This window comes from Corvus hawaiiensis, chromosome 9, assembly GCF_020740725.1.
Source record: "Corvus hawaiiensis isolate bCorHaw1 chromosome 9, bCorHaw1.pri.cur, whole genome shotgun sequence".
Classification (NCBI taxonomy): domain Eukaryota; kingdom Metazoa; phylum Chordata; class Aves; order Passeriformes; family Corvidae; genus Corvus; species Corvus hawaiiensis.
In genome coordinates, this window is record NC_063221.1 from 573,311 (window position 1) to 590,569 (window position 17,259).

Consider the following 17,259-nt stretch of genomic DNA (forward strand, 5'->3'; position numbering starts at 1 on the left):
CGTGCTGAACGCTGCCCCGGGCAATGCTCTGCTGCCGGGCCAGGTGCTGAGCCGGCGTTTCCTGCCTCCAGCACACGCCAGCTTCAGCCACCGCTCCAAAAACGCCCCTCACCGCCGCCTCGGGCCAGCAGCCCGGACTGACCCTTCCCTTTCTCCCTCCAGCTGCCACCTGCGAGTTTTTGGACATCGTGGAGCTGCTGCTGCAGGCGGGAGCCGACCCCGGGCTGCGGGACCAGGAGGGCTGCCTGCCCGCGGAGGTGACGGACTCCAAAGCCATCACCTGGGCGCTGCAGCAGCACGGCACCGGCGAGCCCTGACCCCGGGGCCACAGAGATGCTCTGCAATAACACCTCCCTTTCCCCTTCCCCGCTGCCCTCCCCAAACACCTCGGGGGTTCGAGGGGACCTTTTAAAGCACCGGGTCTGGCTGGGCTCTCCGGCAAGAGGGCCAAGCGCAGGCCCTGAGCAGGATGGGATCAGAGTTTGGCATGCTCTGACGCTTATCAGTATTTGAGGGGGGAGGGAGGGGGAAGAGGGCCTGGAGGAGGCCCCAGGTATTATTTTAATGTATCAAACATGAGCACTGTGTTGGCTGTCTCACCAGAGCAGCGCGGGCTGACCGCCGGCTCCTCCGTGGGGATGTGGGGCCAGGTGAGATGCTCATCTCTCCTGTTCAGGTTGAATTTTGGTTGGTTGGTTTGTTTGTTTGTTTGTTTGTTTCCCTGGGTCCAAACAAAATCATATAAATAAAAGCACAGTGTTGGGATCGAGCTTCAGTGTGTTTGTTTGTTTGTTTTCACAGGGCTGACTTGGAAGCCGTAAGAATGGGAGGCAGCTCAGTGCAGCCATAGCCCTTGGGAAGGCCTGCTCGAGCTCTTGTCCTGGGGAGAGAGGCCAGCAAAGACAGCAGGGTCACACAGGTGTCTGTCTGTCCCTCTAGTTCTCACACAACATATGTTGCTAGTCAGCCTCTCCAAGTTGACAGGACTCTTACCACTTTGCTGAATTGAATGCCTTTAAACCCCACCTCCGTTAGGGCTCCAGGGCCTCCTGCTGCGCGTCCATCCCTGGAATGGCTCCTTCGGGGCTGAGGTTTGGCAAGAGCTGCGCACAGATGAACCTGCACCCACCCTGTCACCCCTCTGGGCCTGTCTCAGACACTTCATGATCTTCTCAGCTGGCCAAGTACCCAGAAAGTGGGAAAAATGTGCCTCATGGCCATGCCTGAGTGCTGGAGTGATGTGGGGTGATCATGGGGGTTAATGCTTCCTCATGAGCATCCCGACTTGGCCCATGAGAGCTGCCAGGGATGGGTTTGTGCTGTGGGGCAGCTCCCAGCTGGGAGGGAGGCTGCTGCAGTGGGTGGGTGCATGGCCACGGGAGACTGTGGCTTCCCTGCGGGATATCGCCATGAGTTTGCTTTTCCCAGACAAGATTTACAGCCCGGGGGGAGCAGAGGGAATCTCTAGCGCTGTGACAGGAAGCCACTTGCCATCAGGTTCTGCAGCACATCCAGCCTCAGGAAAATAAATGGGAATGTTCCCGTGGCTGAGGCCTGGCTGGGCAGCAGGCTCACGTGGGTTTTGGCCCCTCACAGTGTCTGTGGCTCCTGCCAGCATTCGCTGATGCTGACAAAGTTGCTGCGCTGGCTCCAGCTCCGCCCACGGGCCAGGCCGGGCTCCATGATGGGGACACAGCGGCTTGGGCAGGTTATTTTCCATTAGCTTAATATTAAGCAAGGGCCCCCCAATGTCTTGTGCTCCCCTTGCCCCTGCCCAGGGGAGCTGCAGGCTGGCAGTGGCCGGGCTCATCACAGCCTGGCGCTTTTGCATCTGGATGCAGATGGAGCAAAGACGCCAACCCCAATGCTGGGGTCACGCTGCCTTCGTGAGGGAGACGTGGTGGCACCAAGGTTGGGGACAAGCAAGGCCACCCCTGTGCAGGGCCATAATGCAAAGCCACTGCCTGGCTTGATGGACATGCTGGGCAATAAAAAATCTCTGTGAAAGCCAGGATGAAAAGCAGCAGCCGTGGTGCCGGTGCTTTCAGAGAGCACATTTGGGGCCCGAGCGCTCAGCCCTGGAGATGTTTATAGCACTTTAGGTCTGTTTGTGAGGTTGGAGCCTTTCCAAAAAAAAGAAAGTGGGGGTGGGGGGGAGGAGAGAAAGACATATATTATTGTTTATAATCTGCTTTATTCAGCCAAACCTTTCCCCAGCAGCCTTGCGGATTGCTGTTAAATCCCTTGGTGCCTTTAACTACCGATACAGAAAGTGGTTAATGTGCATTCGCCCTAAGCTTGGCATCTACTCCAGGAAATCACTTTAATTGAGAAGCATTAAATGTTAAAATGATTAAAATATAGAAAGCCAACACACCGGTGCCCATGGAGGGGCTTGGACCCCCCCGCACCACCTGCCTGGCATGGCCCTTCCATCTCACCTGTGAGGTGCACAGCCAGGCACCCACCGTCCCTGCTGCGTGGTGCCACCGTGGGGTGCCGTGTGGCAGTGATGGAGATTCCCACCCCAAACCTCGCTGTGGCAGCAAAAAGCCAGGGCACGATGACCAGTGTCACTTGTTCCATCATCCAGGGATGTCAGTTCCAGCACCCAGACACGACCCCAGGAATCCTGACCCCAAACAGTGCCAGAGCAGGCGATGCCAGTGGTGACCACTGCCCTCCCACTGAGGAAGAAAATCCCAAAGACAGCAGCTGCTAAAGAGCATCCCGAGTTTATTTGCCGTCGCTTTCCCTCGCGGCAGAGGGGGTGACTGTACACATCTCATGCCAACACACCAGAGGCAGGGTACAAAAGCAACGCCCTGGGCCCAAATTTGGGGGCAATTTGGGGGGATAATTTCTCCCCAAGACACGGCAATAAATAAGGTTTTATTCTTTAAATTTTATTATTGTTATTATTATTTATTTTGTTGGGTTTTATTTTTTTTTCCTTTTTATTCCCCCAGGAAACAAGACTCTCACTTTCTGGAACTGTACAAAATTTACACAGCGAGGGGAGGGGGCATTTGGCCTTGTCGAAGGGGGATGGAGAGCAGCAGGCACAGCTCTCCCCCGTCCCCCTCCCCACCAGTGCCGGCAAGGCCGGAAGCTTGGCACAAAGCAGCACCCAAGGCTGGGGAGGGGAGAGGCACATGGATGCAGCTGGGGCAGCTCCTGCAGCGCCAACTCACCCAGCTGGGGGGGCAAGGAAGGACAAGGAGAGACCAGTGATGTGCTTTCTTGTGTGGCTTTTTTTTTTTTTTTTTCGTTTTTATTCTTTTTTTCCCTTTGCTTCTGGAGCCTCCACATCTCTGGAAGGAGCCGACTAACTGGATCCACCCCCAGCCCTCCCTGAGGGGCAGCCTGGGATCATCAGCATCATCCCAGAGACAGACAGGATGGCAAGGACCCCACGGCCAGGGCATCCCTGTACGGCTGGGGCAGAGCTGGGCACCGTGGGCAGAGAGTGTGGAGCTGGATCTTATCCCTGGGGCTGAATGTCTGAGGGTAGGGGGTGTGGCTGTGCTGGGGGAGATGGGCATGTGGGTTTTGAGCAAGGGCTAGTGCTGAGTGGGCCTGGCCAGGAGCAGACCCCATGGGACTTGCAGCATGTGCCAAAGCCACCTGGATCCTTCCTGGCTGCCTGCACCCACGCTTTAGTGCCATCAGCCCCACAGCACCAAAGGAGGAGGGTGACCTGTACCGGGAGCATCTCACACCCCAATCCCTCCCTTTCCCACCGCGCAGGTGTTTCTGCAGCTGGCGAAATACCCTTTCCCCTATTGCGGAGGAATTTTTTGCAATACCCTCAGAGCAAACGTTGCCCACCTCTCCCGCGCACCCCTCCAGTGGCCGCTCCGCAGGTGCCAGCCCCAAGCACCCCGGCTGGCCCCGCCCTGGCACGGCTTGGCCAGTGGGCATCTCGGGCTGGAGGCAATGTCTTTAAATTCCTCCCCCTCGCGTGACCGTGGTACAAAGCAGTGATGCTCCTGCGTGCCCGGGGAGGAATCGTGGCCACTTATAAGGGCCAGGAGCAGGCAGGATCGCCCGCGGGCAGCGGGGCAATGGCCCTGCTCGGACGTGTCCCCGGCAAAATAAACCCTTCTACAATATAGACTTCTCTTTCTGCTGAGGCTCCGGGCAGCGCCGAGTTGCGTTTCAACTCCATATCGAAAAATAACTCTTGAAAATAGCAGCGGTGCTCGGCAGAGGGGTGCGGGGCTGGCGCGGGTGCCGGGACGGACTCTGCCACCCTGATTGTCCTTCTCTCCCTCCCGCCGGCCAGGCCATGGCCGGGTCCCCCCCGTCCCCAGCGCCGCGGTCCTCGCCGCGCGTCCCGTGCGCCGCCACCTCTCTTGTGCTTACACCCAAAGGCATCCGTGCGCCCCGCCCGAGCACAGCCGCCCCCAGCCATCGCCGATGCTGTCCCCCCTCCCTCCAGCCCTCCAGGGCCAATTCCCATGGGAAATCCTGGAAAGGTCAACCGCCGGCGGGTGCCCTCGGTGGTGCGCTTGCGGGCCGGGGGGAGCGCGGGGGGCCGGGGCGGGGGGCGAGCAGCGCTTAGAAAGGGGGGTGATCCATGTCGTCCAGCCAGGAGCCCGGGCTGGTGGGAAAGTCTGGGTACCCGACGCTGCTTCCCGTGGAGATGTCGGAGGTGGGGCCCCCCCCGGCCATGGCCCGCAGCGTCTGACTCACCCCCTGCGCCCCGTGGGCCACCAGCCCCAGGCTGCCGTCCATGGCGTAGTCCAGCCCGTTGAGCAAGGGCGGGTGGGCCGGCAGCGACGAGATGGAGGACGGCGACTGCGGGAGGCCGTAGGGGCTGCCGTCCCGCAAGTCCTGGTACGTCTGTCCCGTGCCCTCCATGGAGAAGCCGCCGTTCAGCAACTGTCCGCCCGCCACGTCCCCCACGGAGCCGTACACCCTGTTGTTGTGGCCGAGCTCGGAGAGGATCTGGTCTTCTGCCGGGGAGAGGAGGGAGAGCGGAGGTGGGGGGTCAGCGCGGGGGGCAGCCCCGCGGCCCCCCGGCCCCGCTGCGGCGCCGCGCTCACCGCGGAAGCTGAGCTCGCTGTCGCTGACGCCGCAGTCCTCGGCCGAGCTCTCCTTCTCCAGCTTCCCTCCCCCGCGGCTCCGCTTCACGCTCTTGTAGAACTGCCCCCAGCGATGCCGCCCCGCGTCCTTCTTCAGCCGCTTCTCCTTGGCCCGCCGGTTCTGGAACCACACCTGGAGCAGGCAGTGGGGACATCGCTGGCACCGCGGCACCGCGCCACCCTGGCAGTCCTGCATGGCAGCAGCGCCGCAGTCCAGCGCCTCTACAACCCTGCACCCATGAAACCCAGTCCTCCAGCATCCCGGCACCCCTACATCCCGGCACCCTTACATCCCGGCATCCCAGCATCCCCGCAACACAGCATGCCAACACTGGCACACCAACATCCTGGTATGCCAACACCCACACAACCCAGCATCCCCAAACCCCTGCAAACCTGCATGCCAGCACTCCTGCCCCCCAGCTCCCACACCCCCATGCAATCCAACAACCCATCATCCCTGCAGCCCAGCTTCCAGGCACCCAGGTCACGCCGATACCCCTGGCACCCCTGCATCCCCTAAAACCCAGTGCCCAGGCACCCCAGAGGGGACCCCTGTGCCGCCTCCCCTAGGGGCAGGGTGGAGAGGGGCACCCGCGGCCTCACCTGCACCACCCTCATGTCAAGCCCCGTCTCGGAGGAGAGCTGCTCCCGCACGTGCCGGGCGGGCTTGGGGGAGTTTTTGTAGGCATTCTTCAGCGTTTCCAGCTGCTTGGCCGTGATCGTGGTCCGGGGCCGCTTCGCTCCCGCCTCGGAGTCATCTGGAAGCGAAGGAGGCGGTACCAGCCCCGAGCAGCAGCACAAGCCACTGGGGAATGTCTCCCCAAAACCAGCTGCCCCCGAGCCCGCAGCGACACCTTCCCACGGGCACCCAGGGACACGGGCCACGGCCACCCCTCTGTGCGCCGTGCCCCTCGCAGCCTCTTCGGGGTGCCTACCGTTCTGCTTGGCAGTCTCGTAGTCCTCCTTGCAGACCAGCCTCCCGTCCTCCATCAGGTAGAACTCGTCGCCCGTGGCCAGCTGCCGGCTGCAGATGATGCAGGCGAAGCAGTGGAGGTGGTACACGAAGTCCTGGGCTTTGCGGACCACCTGGGTCGGGGGGATGCCCTGCTGGCACGCCGTGCATTTGGTCCCGAAACGCCTGCGAGGAGAAGCGGGCGACCCTGAGCCCCCTGGCAAGGTGGGGTTTGCCAGGACGGGGACCAGGAGACAGGGCAGAGTTTAGACCAGCAATCAACCTTATTATGCATGACACTTCACACGGCAGGGGTTTATCTTCCTCAGAGTGAGAGACCGGCCTAATGGAGCCGAGGAGGGTTTGATTTTAATGATTCTTTTAACTAATGCTTATAGTCTGCCTGATTTTCCCCTGCAAGGACAGTACATATTTCATCCACATTAATACCAAATAAATTAATTACGCCATCCCGCTGGCATGATGAATCCCAGATTAATGCAGAATGATGGGGCTCTTACACCGTAACGGCGGCCTGACAGGGGCGTGGGGTGGGCTGGTGTGGGGCACGAGCAAACCCGCCAGCACGGCTGCAGGGAGTGTGAAAGGTACGTGAGAGAAGTGTGGCAGCCCCACGCAAGGGGAGGTAAGAACGGGAAGTGTGGAAGGAGCATGCAAGAATGGTGCAAGGAGTTTGCTGGGAGTGTGGAAGCAGCGTGAAAGGAACGTGCGAGGATGGTACAAGAATGGTGCAAGGAATGTGGAGGATGCACGCGATGAGCGTGCAAGGAGCGTGCAAGGAATGTGGAAGAAGCATGCAAGGAACATGCAAGAATGGTGCAGAAAGTGTGCAAGAAGAGAATTCGGTGAATTAATGGCACGAGGGTGACACGTGCCATGAGAAGGAAGTCGAAAGTGGGTGGACATTCCACTGGTGTTTTCAGCAATGGATGCTGTGGGATCGATCTGGGGCCCATCCCCACTTCCCACTGGCACCACGGGGGCTCTGCAAGGTCTCCCCTGCTCCCCATAGCAGCCCTAAACACCCCAGGGCACCACGGAGCCATCCTGGTGTTGCAGCAGCCCAGGTGACAAAGCTATCAGAATAAACCTGTCCCCATCTGCTTTGAAGGAGGCAGCACAGCAACACCCAACCCCTTTGGCCCCCCGCCCCAAGGCTGCAGGGGCTGGCAGCGGCATTTGGGAGTGCCCGGGGAGTGCAGCCACTCCAGGCACCTCTCACGGTCCCCAGAGGCCTGAACATCCCCCAGTCGTGCAAAATCACCCTCAAGCCCCCCGGCTACCCGTCCCCTCAAGAAATCCAGGGCACAGCCAGCAAAGCTGGGTCTCTGAGACTGTCCCTGAGTCATGCAGGTGTCACCCAGGGATGGGTGGCAGGCACTGGGTATGAGTGGTGCCAGCACAATTTTGGAGTGTTGGAAGCAGAAGGTGAGAACGAAAAACCTGGTTTTTCTCATTTTCTGGGCTTATATCCTAAAGGGAGAGGCCCTGGATACCTGCTGGGGAAACCTCAGCTCTCCTGGAGTCATCTGGGAGGGAAGGTGGGAGAGGAAAGGAGGAAGTGGGAGAGGAGTGGATAGGAGATGGACAGGAGAGAGGGAAGGAGGGATGAAGGAATGACAGAATGGAGGATAAAGGGAGGGATGGAGGGAGGGTGGGAATGGAGGGAAGGACGAAGGCAGGCGTGAGAGAGGGGTAGGATGGACAGAAGATGCTCTTCTGCTCCCAAGGCTGAGCTGGTGCCCACTCTGCAGCGCCCATCCACTGCCCACCCACCCCCTCCCTCTCACAGAACACTATAAAAGCCACTTTAACAACTGTCCCAGCATCCCGGGGGGTTTCCACACCATCCGGGGACAGAGGACCCAGGACAGAGCCACCCACAGCCGTGGATCAAGAGCTGCAATTTGGGGGAAGGAAAAAAAAGACAGAAATCAAAAATGATCTGATCCTTTCCACAGCAGCGCCTGCATTGCCAAGTGCCTCTGAAGCTGGGCTGAAATCCTCACGTTCCCTGCAGGTTCCCCACCCCGAGATCAATGAGCGGTTAAGGAAAGGTGAGGTGCGAGCGCCCAGCTGCTATTGATTGGCACCAAATAATCCAGGCAGGACCTCATCTGAGAAAGTCGCTGATCTTTCAACTCCAATTAACATTGATTACCCGCACCTTTTGGGCGACTATTTAAATGACTTGGAGATTAATAGGCTGGAAAATATCAGAAGCGAAGTGTTATTACCCAGGCTGGAGTGGCCGCTTCGACCGTCTCTGAGAAGGAGAAATCCAAGCTGCATCTTTGGTGCTGATGCCTGATGAGGATCTAGGAGGGCCTGGGGATGGGAAGGCAGGGGAAGTCCCGCCTAGGGACTAATCGCGGTGGCTTGAGGGGAGGTGGGGACAGCCGGTGTGGCTGGCCCGGAGTGGGAGGTGGATTTAGACCCCGAGGGGCAGCGGCTGCCGTTTAGCTGAGCCCCATCTCCTGCATCCAAGCAGTGAAAGGCACCCACCGGCCAGGATCCAACCCCTCTGCTCCATGGCGATCCACAGCCAGCACCAGACCCAGCAAAAACCTTCTCCATCCCTTGGGAAAACTCCCAGATTCCACCGGCAGCCAGGGACCAGAGCATCCTCACAGCAAAGCCCATTTTTAATGGGGAACAGGTTGTCCTGTCTCATGGGAGCAGGGAAATGCCAAGGCTGGGGCATCTCACAGCTCAGAGGCAGCTGCCAACGCAGGCAAATGAGGTTTTCACACTAATGGGAGCAAAAAAAATGGATTTAAAAAAAAAAAGAGGTAAAAGGTGAAGGGAGAGAGAAACAGCATCAGCAAATCCCGAGGAGGAGAGCGAGGCACTCGGGAGGAACAGGCAGCGTTATCGCTGCCTTGTGCAGGTTTCTCCTGCCCTCTAGCTCCGAGCGGAGCCGCGGCCACCGGGGCCGCCGCAGGATGTCACCCCGGGGGCCTGAACGCCAGCACAGGGGAGGAGCAGGAGCATCAGGGAGATTTGGGGTTTTCCGATGGTTAAATCCCAACAAGCAGCATTCAGCTTGCAGCCGCTGCAAAGCACCGACATTCCCTTCATTTCCACAACAACAACAACAAGCTGTAGGAAGATTTTGGAGAAATTATGCTTAAAATTTGCTCCGCAGGCAGGGAGATGCTGCTTTTGGGGGGCTGTGCCCCGAGGGGTACTCACTTGAAGAAATCCTCCTTGCAGTAGACGCTGCCGGCCCGGGAGAAGCAGCGGTCGGCCAGCTGCATCTGGCAGTCGGCACACTTGAGGCACGAGCTGTGCCAGTGCCGGTCCAGGACCTTGAGGATGAACTTGTCCAGGATGTGCTGGTTGCAGCCGGCGCACTGGGGGATCTCTGGCCAGGGGGGAGAGAAGAGCAGCGTCAGCCTCCGCAGCCCCCTCGGGGCTCCCAGCCCTGCGCGGGCCCGTCCCGGGGCTGTGTGAGGTGAGGAGCTGCCACCCCTCAGCTCTCCGGTGTCCCGGCGCATCTCCCTTGGCAAGCCTTTGCCAGAGGCCGCTGGGACAGCCGAGCCCCCGGCCCCGCCGGCTCCCCCGGCCCCAGACACACACACGCGATGCTTTTCCTCTCTGCACCCCGTTTTTCAGGCCGTGTCCTGCTCGCTGCCACGCTTTCCCTGCCTGCCTCTGGCTCCCTCTGGAACGGCACAGCCCCCAGCCAGGGGCACAGCTCGTCGCCCCCCACGGGCACCCCTGTCCCCCAAGGGCCAGGCTGCCGAGGTGACCCAGGGGGGTCTGTGGGGTCCCAGCTGTGGCCCAGCGGTGCAGGGCACCCCCCCCTCCACCGCACCAGCAGAGGCTTTTCCAACACGGGCAAACATCCCTTCCCCTCCGCATCCCCAGGGCCACGAGCCACGCGTGCCGGCCACACCGGCCCCTCCAGCAGGTGCCCAGTGCCCCCCTCCCTGCAGTGCCAGGCTGCCAGGTCCCGCGGTCCAACACCCCTTCGGACCCCGGTTTTGCTGCGGCAGGGCCAGCAGGACGCTCCTTGCTTTCTCTCCCATCCAGCCGGGGTGCTTCAGACTCCTGTCACTGGACACGGCTGGAAAACGTGGTCTGAAGCAAGGCCACGCTGGAGCAGAGCAGCAGGAACCGGGAATATCGGGGCTACTAGCCCCATCCAGCCCGCCCTGCATCCGCCTCTCACACTGCGGGAGGAAGCTTGGAAAGGGCTTTTCCTGCAGCAAGGGGTATCCCTGGCCATCCAGATCCCCACACGACGTCTGCCTGGAGATGTCCAGCTTCCATGGATCTGGAGAGCTGGGTATTCCTTTTCTCTCTGCCCAGAGCTTGGAATATATGGGAGGCACGGTAAGAGTCTGCAGGAGCAGACTGCCCGGTGAAAGCCAGGCATGTAACACTGACCCACACACATGGAAGCAGACGGATTTGGGGGGGGAAAAAGGAAAAAGCGTTAAAAAGAGAAAATATTGAAAAAAAAATCAAGAAAAAAAAAAAAAGAAAAGGGAAAGAAAATTTTAGAAAAGAAAAATTTTTTAAAAAAGGAAAATTATATAAAAAAAGAAAAATACGAAAAAGGAAAAATATTAAGAAAAAGGAAAAATATTTTTAAGAAAGAAAAAAGATATAGATGGGAAAATGTTTTCAAAAATTATAAAGGTAAGAAATAGATAAAAAACGAATACGATAAAAAGGAAAAATATTTTTAAAGGAAAAAACATTTAAGAAAGAAAAAATTCACAAGAAGGAAAACATATTAAAAAAAAGGAAAAGGAGGAAAGATTCAAAAAGGAAAAAGGAAAAAGGAAAAAATAAAGCAGAAACAACAACAAAAAAGAAAAACAAAATAAAAGAGAAACAAAAAACGTGAGAGAAGAGAGAAAAAGAATGGAATGGTACAAGGGAGGAAAAGAGGAGGAAAAAAGAAAAGGGGGGAAGGGAGGAAAAGGGGAAAGGGAAAAGGAGAGAAAGAGGGGAAACAGGAAAGAAGGGCAGGGGGAAGAGGAACGAACGGGCAAAGGAGGAAATAAAGGGGGGGGCGGGGAAGGAGGAAAAGACCACAGGAAAATCTCATATTGTTACAGCCTCAAACAACATTATTTCAAAATCCTTTGGGGTCCTGCCACGTACCTCACGTGAAGGCACCTTATTCCACCATTGCCCAGGTCAGACAGCTACAATCCCAGTGCCCTTCAGACCGCAGTTACTGCTGGCATTCAAGCCTCTGTCGCATTAAGACATTATTATTTTATAAATGAATTTTTTAAAAATAATTCTACAGCTTCTATAGGTCCCTCTTTCCCTCCTTGTTTGGGAACACCTGGCTGCTTCTCTCCCGTCCCTCCACCACCGCGGCTGCAGGTCGGCACCAGCTACGTTTTCCACGCTGGATTTGTTAAACCCGTTTGAGAGCAACGCGAACGCCGCTGGCACCGGCGGTGGCACCAGCACAGCACCAGCCCCAGGAAATCCTCCTCGGTTACTTCACGAACGCGTGGGCACCTTCAGGAAGGAGGTTTTATCTCCACATGATTATTGATGTAAACACGTGTGTGTTTATATGCACCCATCCTGCACTCTGACGAGCCAGCGAACAGCTTTCCCATTCCTAAAAGCAGCAACACTGCTCAATTTCAGCAAGAGAACAACTGCAGCCGGGAATACAATATCTCCCTTCCAATTTCAAAAAAAAACTGTTGTTTTTTTTAAGAGGAGACCGACTTTCCTTCCAATTTCGCTGTAGATGTACGGCACCAACCTCACGGACAGGTGTCTGTGTGTGCAGTGACGCCCGTGTGCACACGCAGGGATGATAACAATAATAACAATAAAAATAATAATAACAACAACAATAACGAAAAGGTGAGCTGCCAGGGGAACCAGGAGATGTCCCTCTGGTTTGCAGAGGGAAAATATCTAAAATTCAAGCCCTGCACCCTGCTTTGTGCTTTGCCAGAGGCAGCTGCCTCCCTGCCTCGCATTTATCACACTCGTTTTAACTGAATTATTTTATAGAGCAGGAACAAAGTTAATGGATACAATTGGTACATCAGGAACGAGGCGCTCCCTCGCTGGCTTTGCCCACCGGCATCCCCCGGCTGTGCGCACAGGATGCTCCGCTCCCCTGCTCCGCGGGAGGCACAGCCGCGGGGTCCCCCCTCTCCACCCGGGGACCACCCGGACGATGCAGCAGCCTCAGCGGAAACCTTGCCCGCGGGACCTGCGGGGGTCACCCCCGGCCCGGGGCGATGTGCCCGGGAGGGGACCGCACCTGGGCATCCCTGCCGCCCGCCGGGCGGGATTGGGCCGTGCCCCACTAATGCCGGTGGGCAGATCCGCAATCCCCCGCCTCCCCACGGACCCTCCCCCGCACAGGGACCCGAGCGATGGCCGGGCAGGGCCGCACGGCCCCGCCGCCACCGTGATTTATTAGCGGCGGGTTCGTCTTCGCAGCCCCTCCCCCCCCCCGACGGGAAAAATTAGAGAAATAACGATGGAAACGAAACAAACTCGCCGGTGGCCCCGGTAATCCCTCAGACCGCAAAACCCCCTCTGAAACCGAGCGGGCGGAGACGCGGGGGCAGCGCCGGGGGGATGCGCGCCCCCAGCCCAGCCCCGCCGGGCACCGCGGGGCCCCAACACCGCCCGCTCTGGGGCTGCGGAATGGGTGCCGGGGAATGCGGGCGGAAAACCGGAGCACAAAGGCGGCCCGGTCCGCCGGTACCGCAGCCGGCACCGACCCCAAGGAAGGCACTAGTCCGGGGATTCCTCAAAAAGTCTTTCTGCGGGGAGGAAACCTCATTCCTTCACATGCAAAACCCTTCCAATTCAATTCTCTGCTGCGGGCAAACGACTTTCTCGGCGGCAATTAATCACTCCCCCAGCTCCAGCCCCTTGGCCAGAGCCTGCCGGCACCCGGGCACTGTTCCCACAGGCTTTGGCACAAGTTTTGACTTCGGTGAGATTTGCAAAACAATATTCATAAATAATATTCGTTTTTTTATTTTTAACAATCCCGTCTGCAAGGCTAAGCAAGGTCTGTCGGGGGCGGGGGAGGCAGCTCGGCTCCCCAGAATCCTGCAGAAGAAGATGCTGTAGGACACAGCCTCTGCTAAAATAAGGAGGCTGGTGGCTAAATAGAGAGGGAAAACTGTGATTTAATAGTGATAAAAAATTAAAACGTCACGGATTTTCTTCGCACACACGATGAAATATCGAGGTGCTGCTGGGGACTGGGGGGACACCCTGGCTCCTTCTTGGGAAGGAGTCCCCTGCCATGGGGCAATGTCCTTGGGCTCGGAGGGGGCTGTGTACTGTGTCAGCGAGGCAGGATCAGGCCCCACATCTGTCACGACATGAAAGCAGGTGGCTGGGAGCTGGCAGCGGCCACAAGGCTCGGGCTGGGGCAGCGGGAAAACCACTGGTTTACAGCAGCCCAGCCTCATCTATTTTCTTTCTGCCGATTTTTTTGCGCATAAATGATTATTAATAATAATAACAACAATAATAGCAATATTAGAGATACAAATAGCAATAGTAGTAATAATAACAGTAGTAGTGATGATAATAATAATAACAACAACAACAACAACAATATCTCTTTCGATTCTCTCCTGCTAATTCCTGACATCCATCAGTCAGTAGAGGAATGACAATGTCATGGGCAAGGGAGAAGGGCCAGACCAGGGAGCTATGCTGGGGCGATGCTGCTCCAGGGTGGTTTAGGCACCTCATTTTTTTTCCCAAATCAAGGGATTTCGAGGCCATAGAAGTGACCCAGAGGCCCGGAACCGGCGCCATGACGCGGGATACGGCCGTGGGACAGACTCTGGCTGTCGCCGTCCCTGTCCCTGCACCGGCGCCGGCTCTGTGCCCCTGACTGGGATTTTTCTTCCCCTCTGCTGCGGTGAAAGAGGTTAAACGGGCCCGCCTGCCCCCCTCCCGGGGCTCGGCAACGGGACCGAAACGGGGGATAACGGGGACAGGCCTCACAAAGAGCCGCGGGCACAGACACCACCGAAAAACCCACGGAAAACGAATTCCAGCCGCTCGGGGGGGCGGGGACCGTGCGGGGCACGGAGCGGCGCGGGGGCTCCGCGGGGCAGCGGCCAGGGGTGAGGGAGAAACCTGTCCCGGAGCGGACACCCCCGTGCCCCCCTGTGTCCCCCGAAGTGCGGCCGGACCCCGGCCGGGCTGTCCCGCGGCTCGGGCCCGCCTCGCCCCTCCTCCGCCCGGGATCCCTCCCCTCAACTTTCTCGGTGCTGCTGGGGGGGGCCGAGCATCGCCCTGTTGCCCCCGGCGGGGTCCCCCCGCTCCGGGCCCGTAGGGACGCCCCGGGTCTCGGGAACCGTTTGCAAACGGGGGGAAATAAATAATAATAATAATAATAATAATAATAATAATAATAATAGCAATAACAACAACAACAACAACAGCAATGCTCTCGCAGGAGGCCGCCGGCGGAGGCCCCCCCGCCCGCCCGCGCAGCCCCAGGGCGCACCGGGCCGGGGGCTCACCGGGGCACGGCCGTCCCTATTATCCACGGGGGGCATCCAGAGTGGTGCGCGTGCCCACGGGATGCCCCCGCGTGGGGCTCGGCCCTATAGGAACGGCGGGGCTGACGGCCCCTATGGCTCCCACACAGCTCGGGTCCATCACCCCCCGTGGGGTCCATCCACCCGTGTGCGCACACCCCAAGCCGCGCCTGTGGCACCCCCACGGACGCGCTACCTGGAGCTGCAGGGCAGACACGCGCCCGTACAGACACACAGGTGATGTTTGGATAGACACGGATGCGGCGGCATCGCTCCAGGGGCCGCGCGGCGCCCAGCCGGGCTCGCCATCCCGCTAACACGCACGGCCCTGGCTCCCTTCCCACCGCCGCCGCTCGCCGCCTGTCGCGATAAACGATAGAAGCGCGGTGTCGTGCGCTGCGGGCCGAGGATGCGCGGGGCGGGCGGGGGCCGTGGCCGTACTCACACACACTTACACACACTCACACACACACACACACTCACACACTCACACACTCACACACACACTCACACACTCACACACACACACACACACTCACACACACACACACACACACTCACACACACACTCACACACTCACACACTCACACACACACTCACACACTCACACTCACACGCTCACATCCACACACGCGCTTGCACACGCACAGCCGAAGCCGCGCCGTCCTCCCCGTCGGGGCCGGGCCCGCATCGCTCCGCACGCCGCCCGCGCCGCTGCCCGCCCGCCCCGGAGCACCGCTCCGCATTTTCACGTCCTTGAACGGTGCTACACGCTGGGAAAAATAAACGGAAAGTGCAGAACCCGGAGCGACCGGGACCGGAGGCACCTGCCCACCCGCAGGGCGCTGCCCCGCCGGCCCGGGGCCGCCTTTGCGGCAGGGAGCGAAGGAGGGAGAAGAGAAAAGCGTCCTTACGTTGCACCGGCACACCGAGGATCTCGGGAAGCCCCTTGACAGCCCCTTCGGCAGCGAGCGCGGAGCTTTGCATCATTTTATTGGCCCGGGGGGCGGCGGAGGGGAGAGAAGAGGGGCGGGAGAGCCGCGGGCCGCGCCGGCGGAGCCCGGCGGCGGGAGGTGGCGCGTCCCGGTGCCGTGTCCCGGTGCCGTGTCCCGGTGCCGTGTCCCGGTGCCGTGTCCCGGTGCCGGTGCCCGCCGGTGCCGCCCGCCTCCCATTCATTCCCCTGCGGGGAGCGCGCCTGACGTCACCGCCCGCAGGGGGGCGGGGGCGGGCCGGGCCCCCCGCAGCCAATCACCGCCCGCTCCGCGCCGCCGGGGGCGGGGCCTGGGCCGGGGGCGGGGCTCGTGCGGGGGGCGGGGCCTGCGGGGAAGGGGCGGGGCCCGGGCCGGGCCGTGTCCGGCGGTGCCGCCGGGGACAGCGAGGGAAGAGCCCAAGGCCGCGGTCGCGCTCCGCTCTCGGTGCTCAAGGACCTTCTCCCGCTCCATGGAAGGCGTTGGCGAGTCCCCGGTTCGGGCGCACAGCCCCAGCCCTGCCCCTCCTGCCGCTGGGAATGGAGGCTTAGCCAAGGGGCACTTGTCTGGCTCCGGCGGACACCGGCACATCACCATCCCGCGCCAGCATGAGCTACTGCCCAGCGGCTGTCACCCCGCCATGGCAAGCTCTGCTTCCACAGGTCGCTGTAACACATCTCCGGGGCCTGTCCCAATGGTGCCTCTCCAGGGACACATCTGGGCATGGAAAGAGCCAGCCCAACTCCGCGGTGCTGCAGTGTGCCCAGCCCGACAGCCCGCTGGCCGTGGTGGCACAAGGGTGGCAATGCCAAAGACACAGGGCAAAGGGCTCGGCGTGGCTACGGCTTCCGTGAGGATCTCCATGGCGCTCTGCTGAGGGAAAACCCTGGAGCATCCCAGCCCACAGCGCCAGAGGGAAACCGGTGTGGTGGTACCTGGCAGCCAAGGGCTGAGCAAGGAAACTCACTGAAATGGAGCTGCAGTTAGAGTGGGCGCCTCGAGCATCACCCTTCCTGATGCTCACCGTGTCACCAGCTCGGGGACAATGGTGCCAAACAGCCCCGATGTGCTGGGCCATCCCGCTCTGCCCAGAGCACCAAGCAGGGTGAGACCCCCGGGGCGGCACATGGCAGTTTCTGGCAGGGGCGGGAGGATGCTCACCCAGCCAAGAGCACAGCCACCCTCAGCTCACGTGTGCTCATGCCAAGCCTTCGTTTCCACACTGAAATGCAAGTTAGGAAGAGGCTTTTCCCACCTGAAAAAACCTGAAACCCTCCCCTGCCAGGAAATGTACAGGTGGGACAAGCCAGCAGCTGGGAAAAAAAGCTAAAAATAAAAGTAGTAAAAGCTAATAAATGTATTAAGCCTGATGGTTCCTTACGAAAAAATTGAAGTTTTTCTTTGAGATGCTGGGGTTTGACCCCCAAAGTTTCATTTTTAGGAGCAAAACCCCGTCCAGCTCATCTCTCACCTTTGAGCAGGGACCGGTGTGTGCTCATTGCACGAGTGAGCTCACCCTGCAGTTCAGCGAACACCACAGGGAGGTGAATCCCACCCCACCCCATCCCCTTCTCCCCTAAATCACGCTCCAGCCCTTAAGTGCATTAAGCACAGCCACAGCCCCGCCGGCCCCGGCCACCTGCGCTCCGCAGCCCCTCGGGGCAGGGGCCACCGTCCCCCCCCGGTCCCCAGCCAGCCG

General features: G+C 59.4%; 2 protein-coding genes across 3 annotated transcripts in view; one reads left to right on the top strand and one right to left on the bottom strand.

Annotated features, from left to right (window-relative positions):
- ACBD6 (acyl-CoA binding domain containing 6) overlaps positions 1–769 on the top strand; it is an 81,338-nt gene extending 80,569 nt beyond the window's left edge. The window contains exon 8 of the mRNA XM_048312746.1: positions 163–769. Coding sequence (XP_048168703.1) covers positions 163–317 — 155 coding nt within the window. The 3' untranslated portion in view covers positions 318–769. The remainder of the gene's footprint in view (positions 1–162) is intronic.
- Positions 770–2,719: 1,950 nt separating this feature from the next.
- Positions 2,720–15,793, bottom strand: LHX4 (LIM homeobox 4). Of its 2 annotated transcripts, XM_048312745.1 has the most exons (6): positions 15,507–15,778; positions 9,262–9,433; positions 6,029–6,231; positions 5,697–5,851; positions 5,052–5,223; positions 2,720–4,961 (listed from the first exon to the last, which is right to left on the bottom strand). In XM_048312745.1, exons 1-6 carry the CDS (start codon positions 15,766–15,768, stop codon positions 4,564–4,566), a joined length of 1,362 nt encoding a protein of 453 aa, XP_048168702.1. In that variant the 5' UTR covers positions 15,769–15,778; the 3' UTR covers positions 2,720–4,563. The 2 variants fall into 2 exon arrangements, with proteins under 2 accessions (XP_048168702.1, XP_048168701.1); XM_048312744.1 differs by having other exon boundaries at positions 5,697–6,231; positions 15,507–15,793.
- Between the last annotated feature and the right edge of the window lie 1,466 nt (positions 15,794–17,259).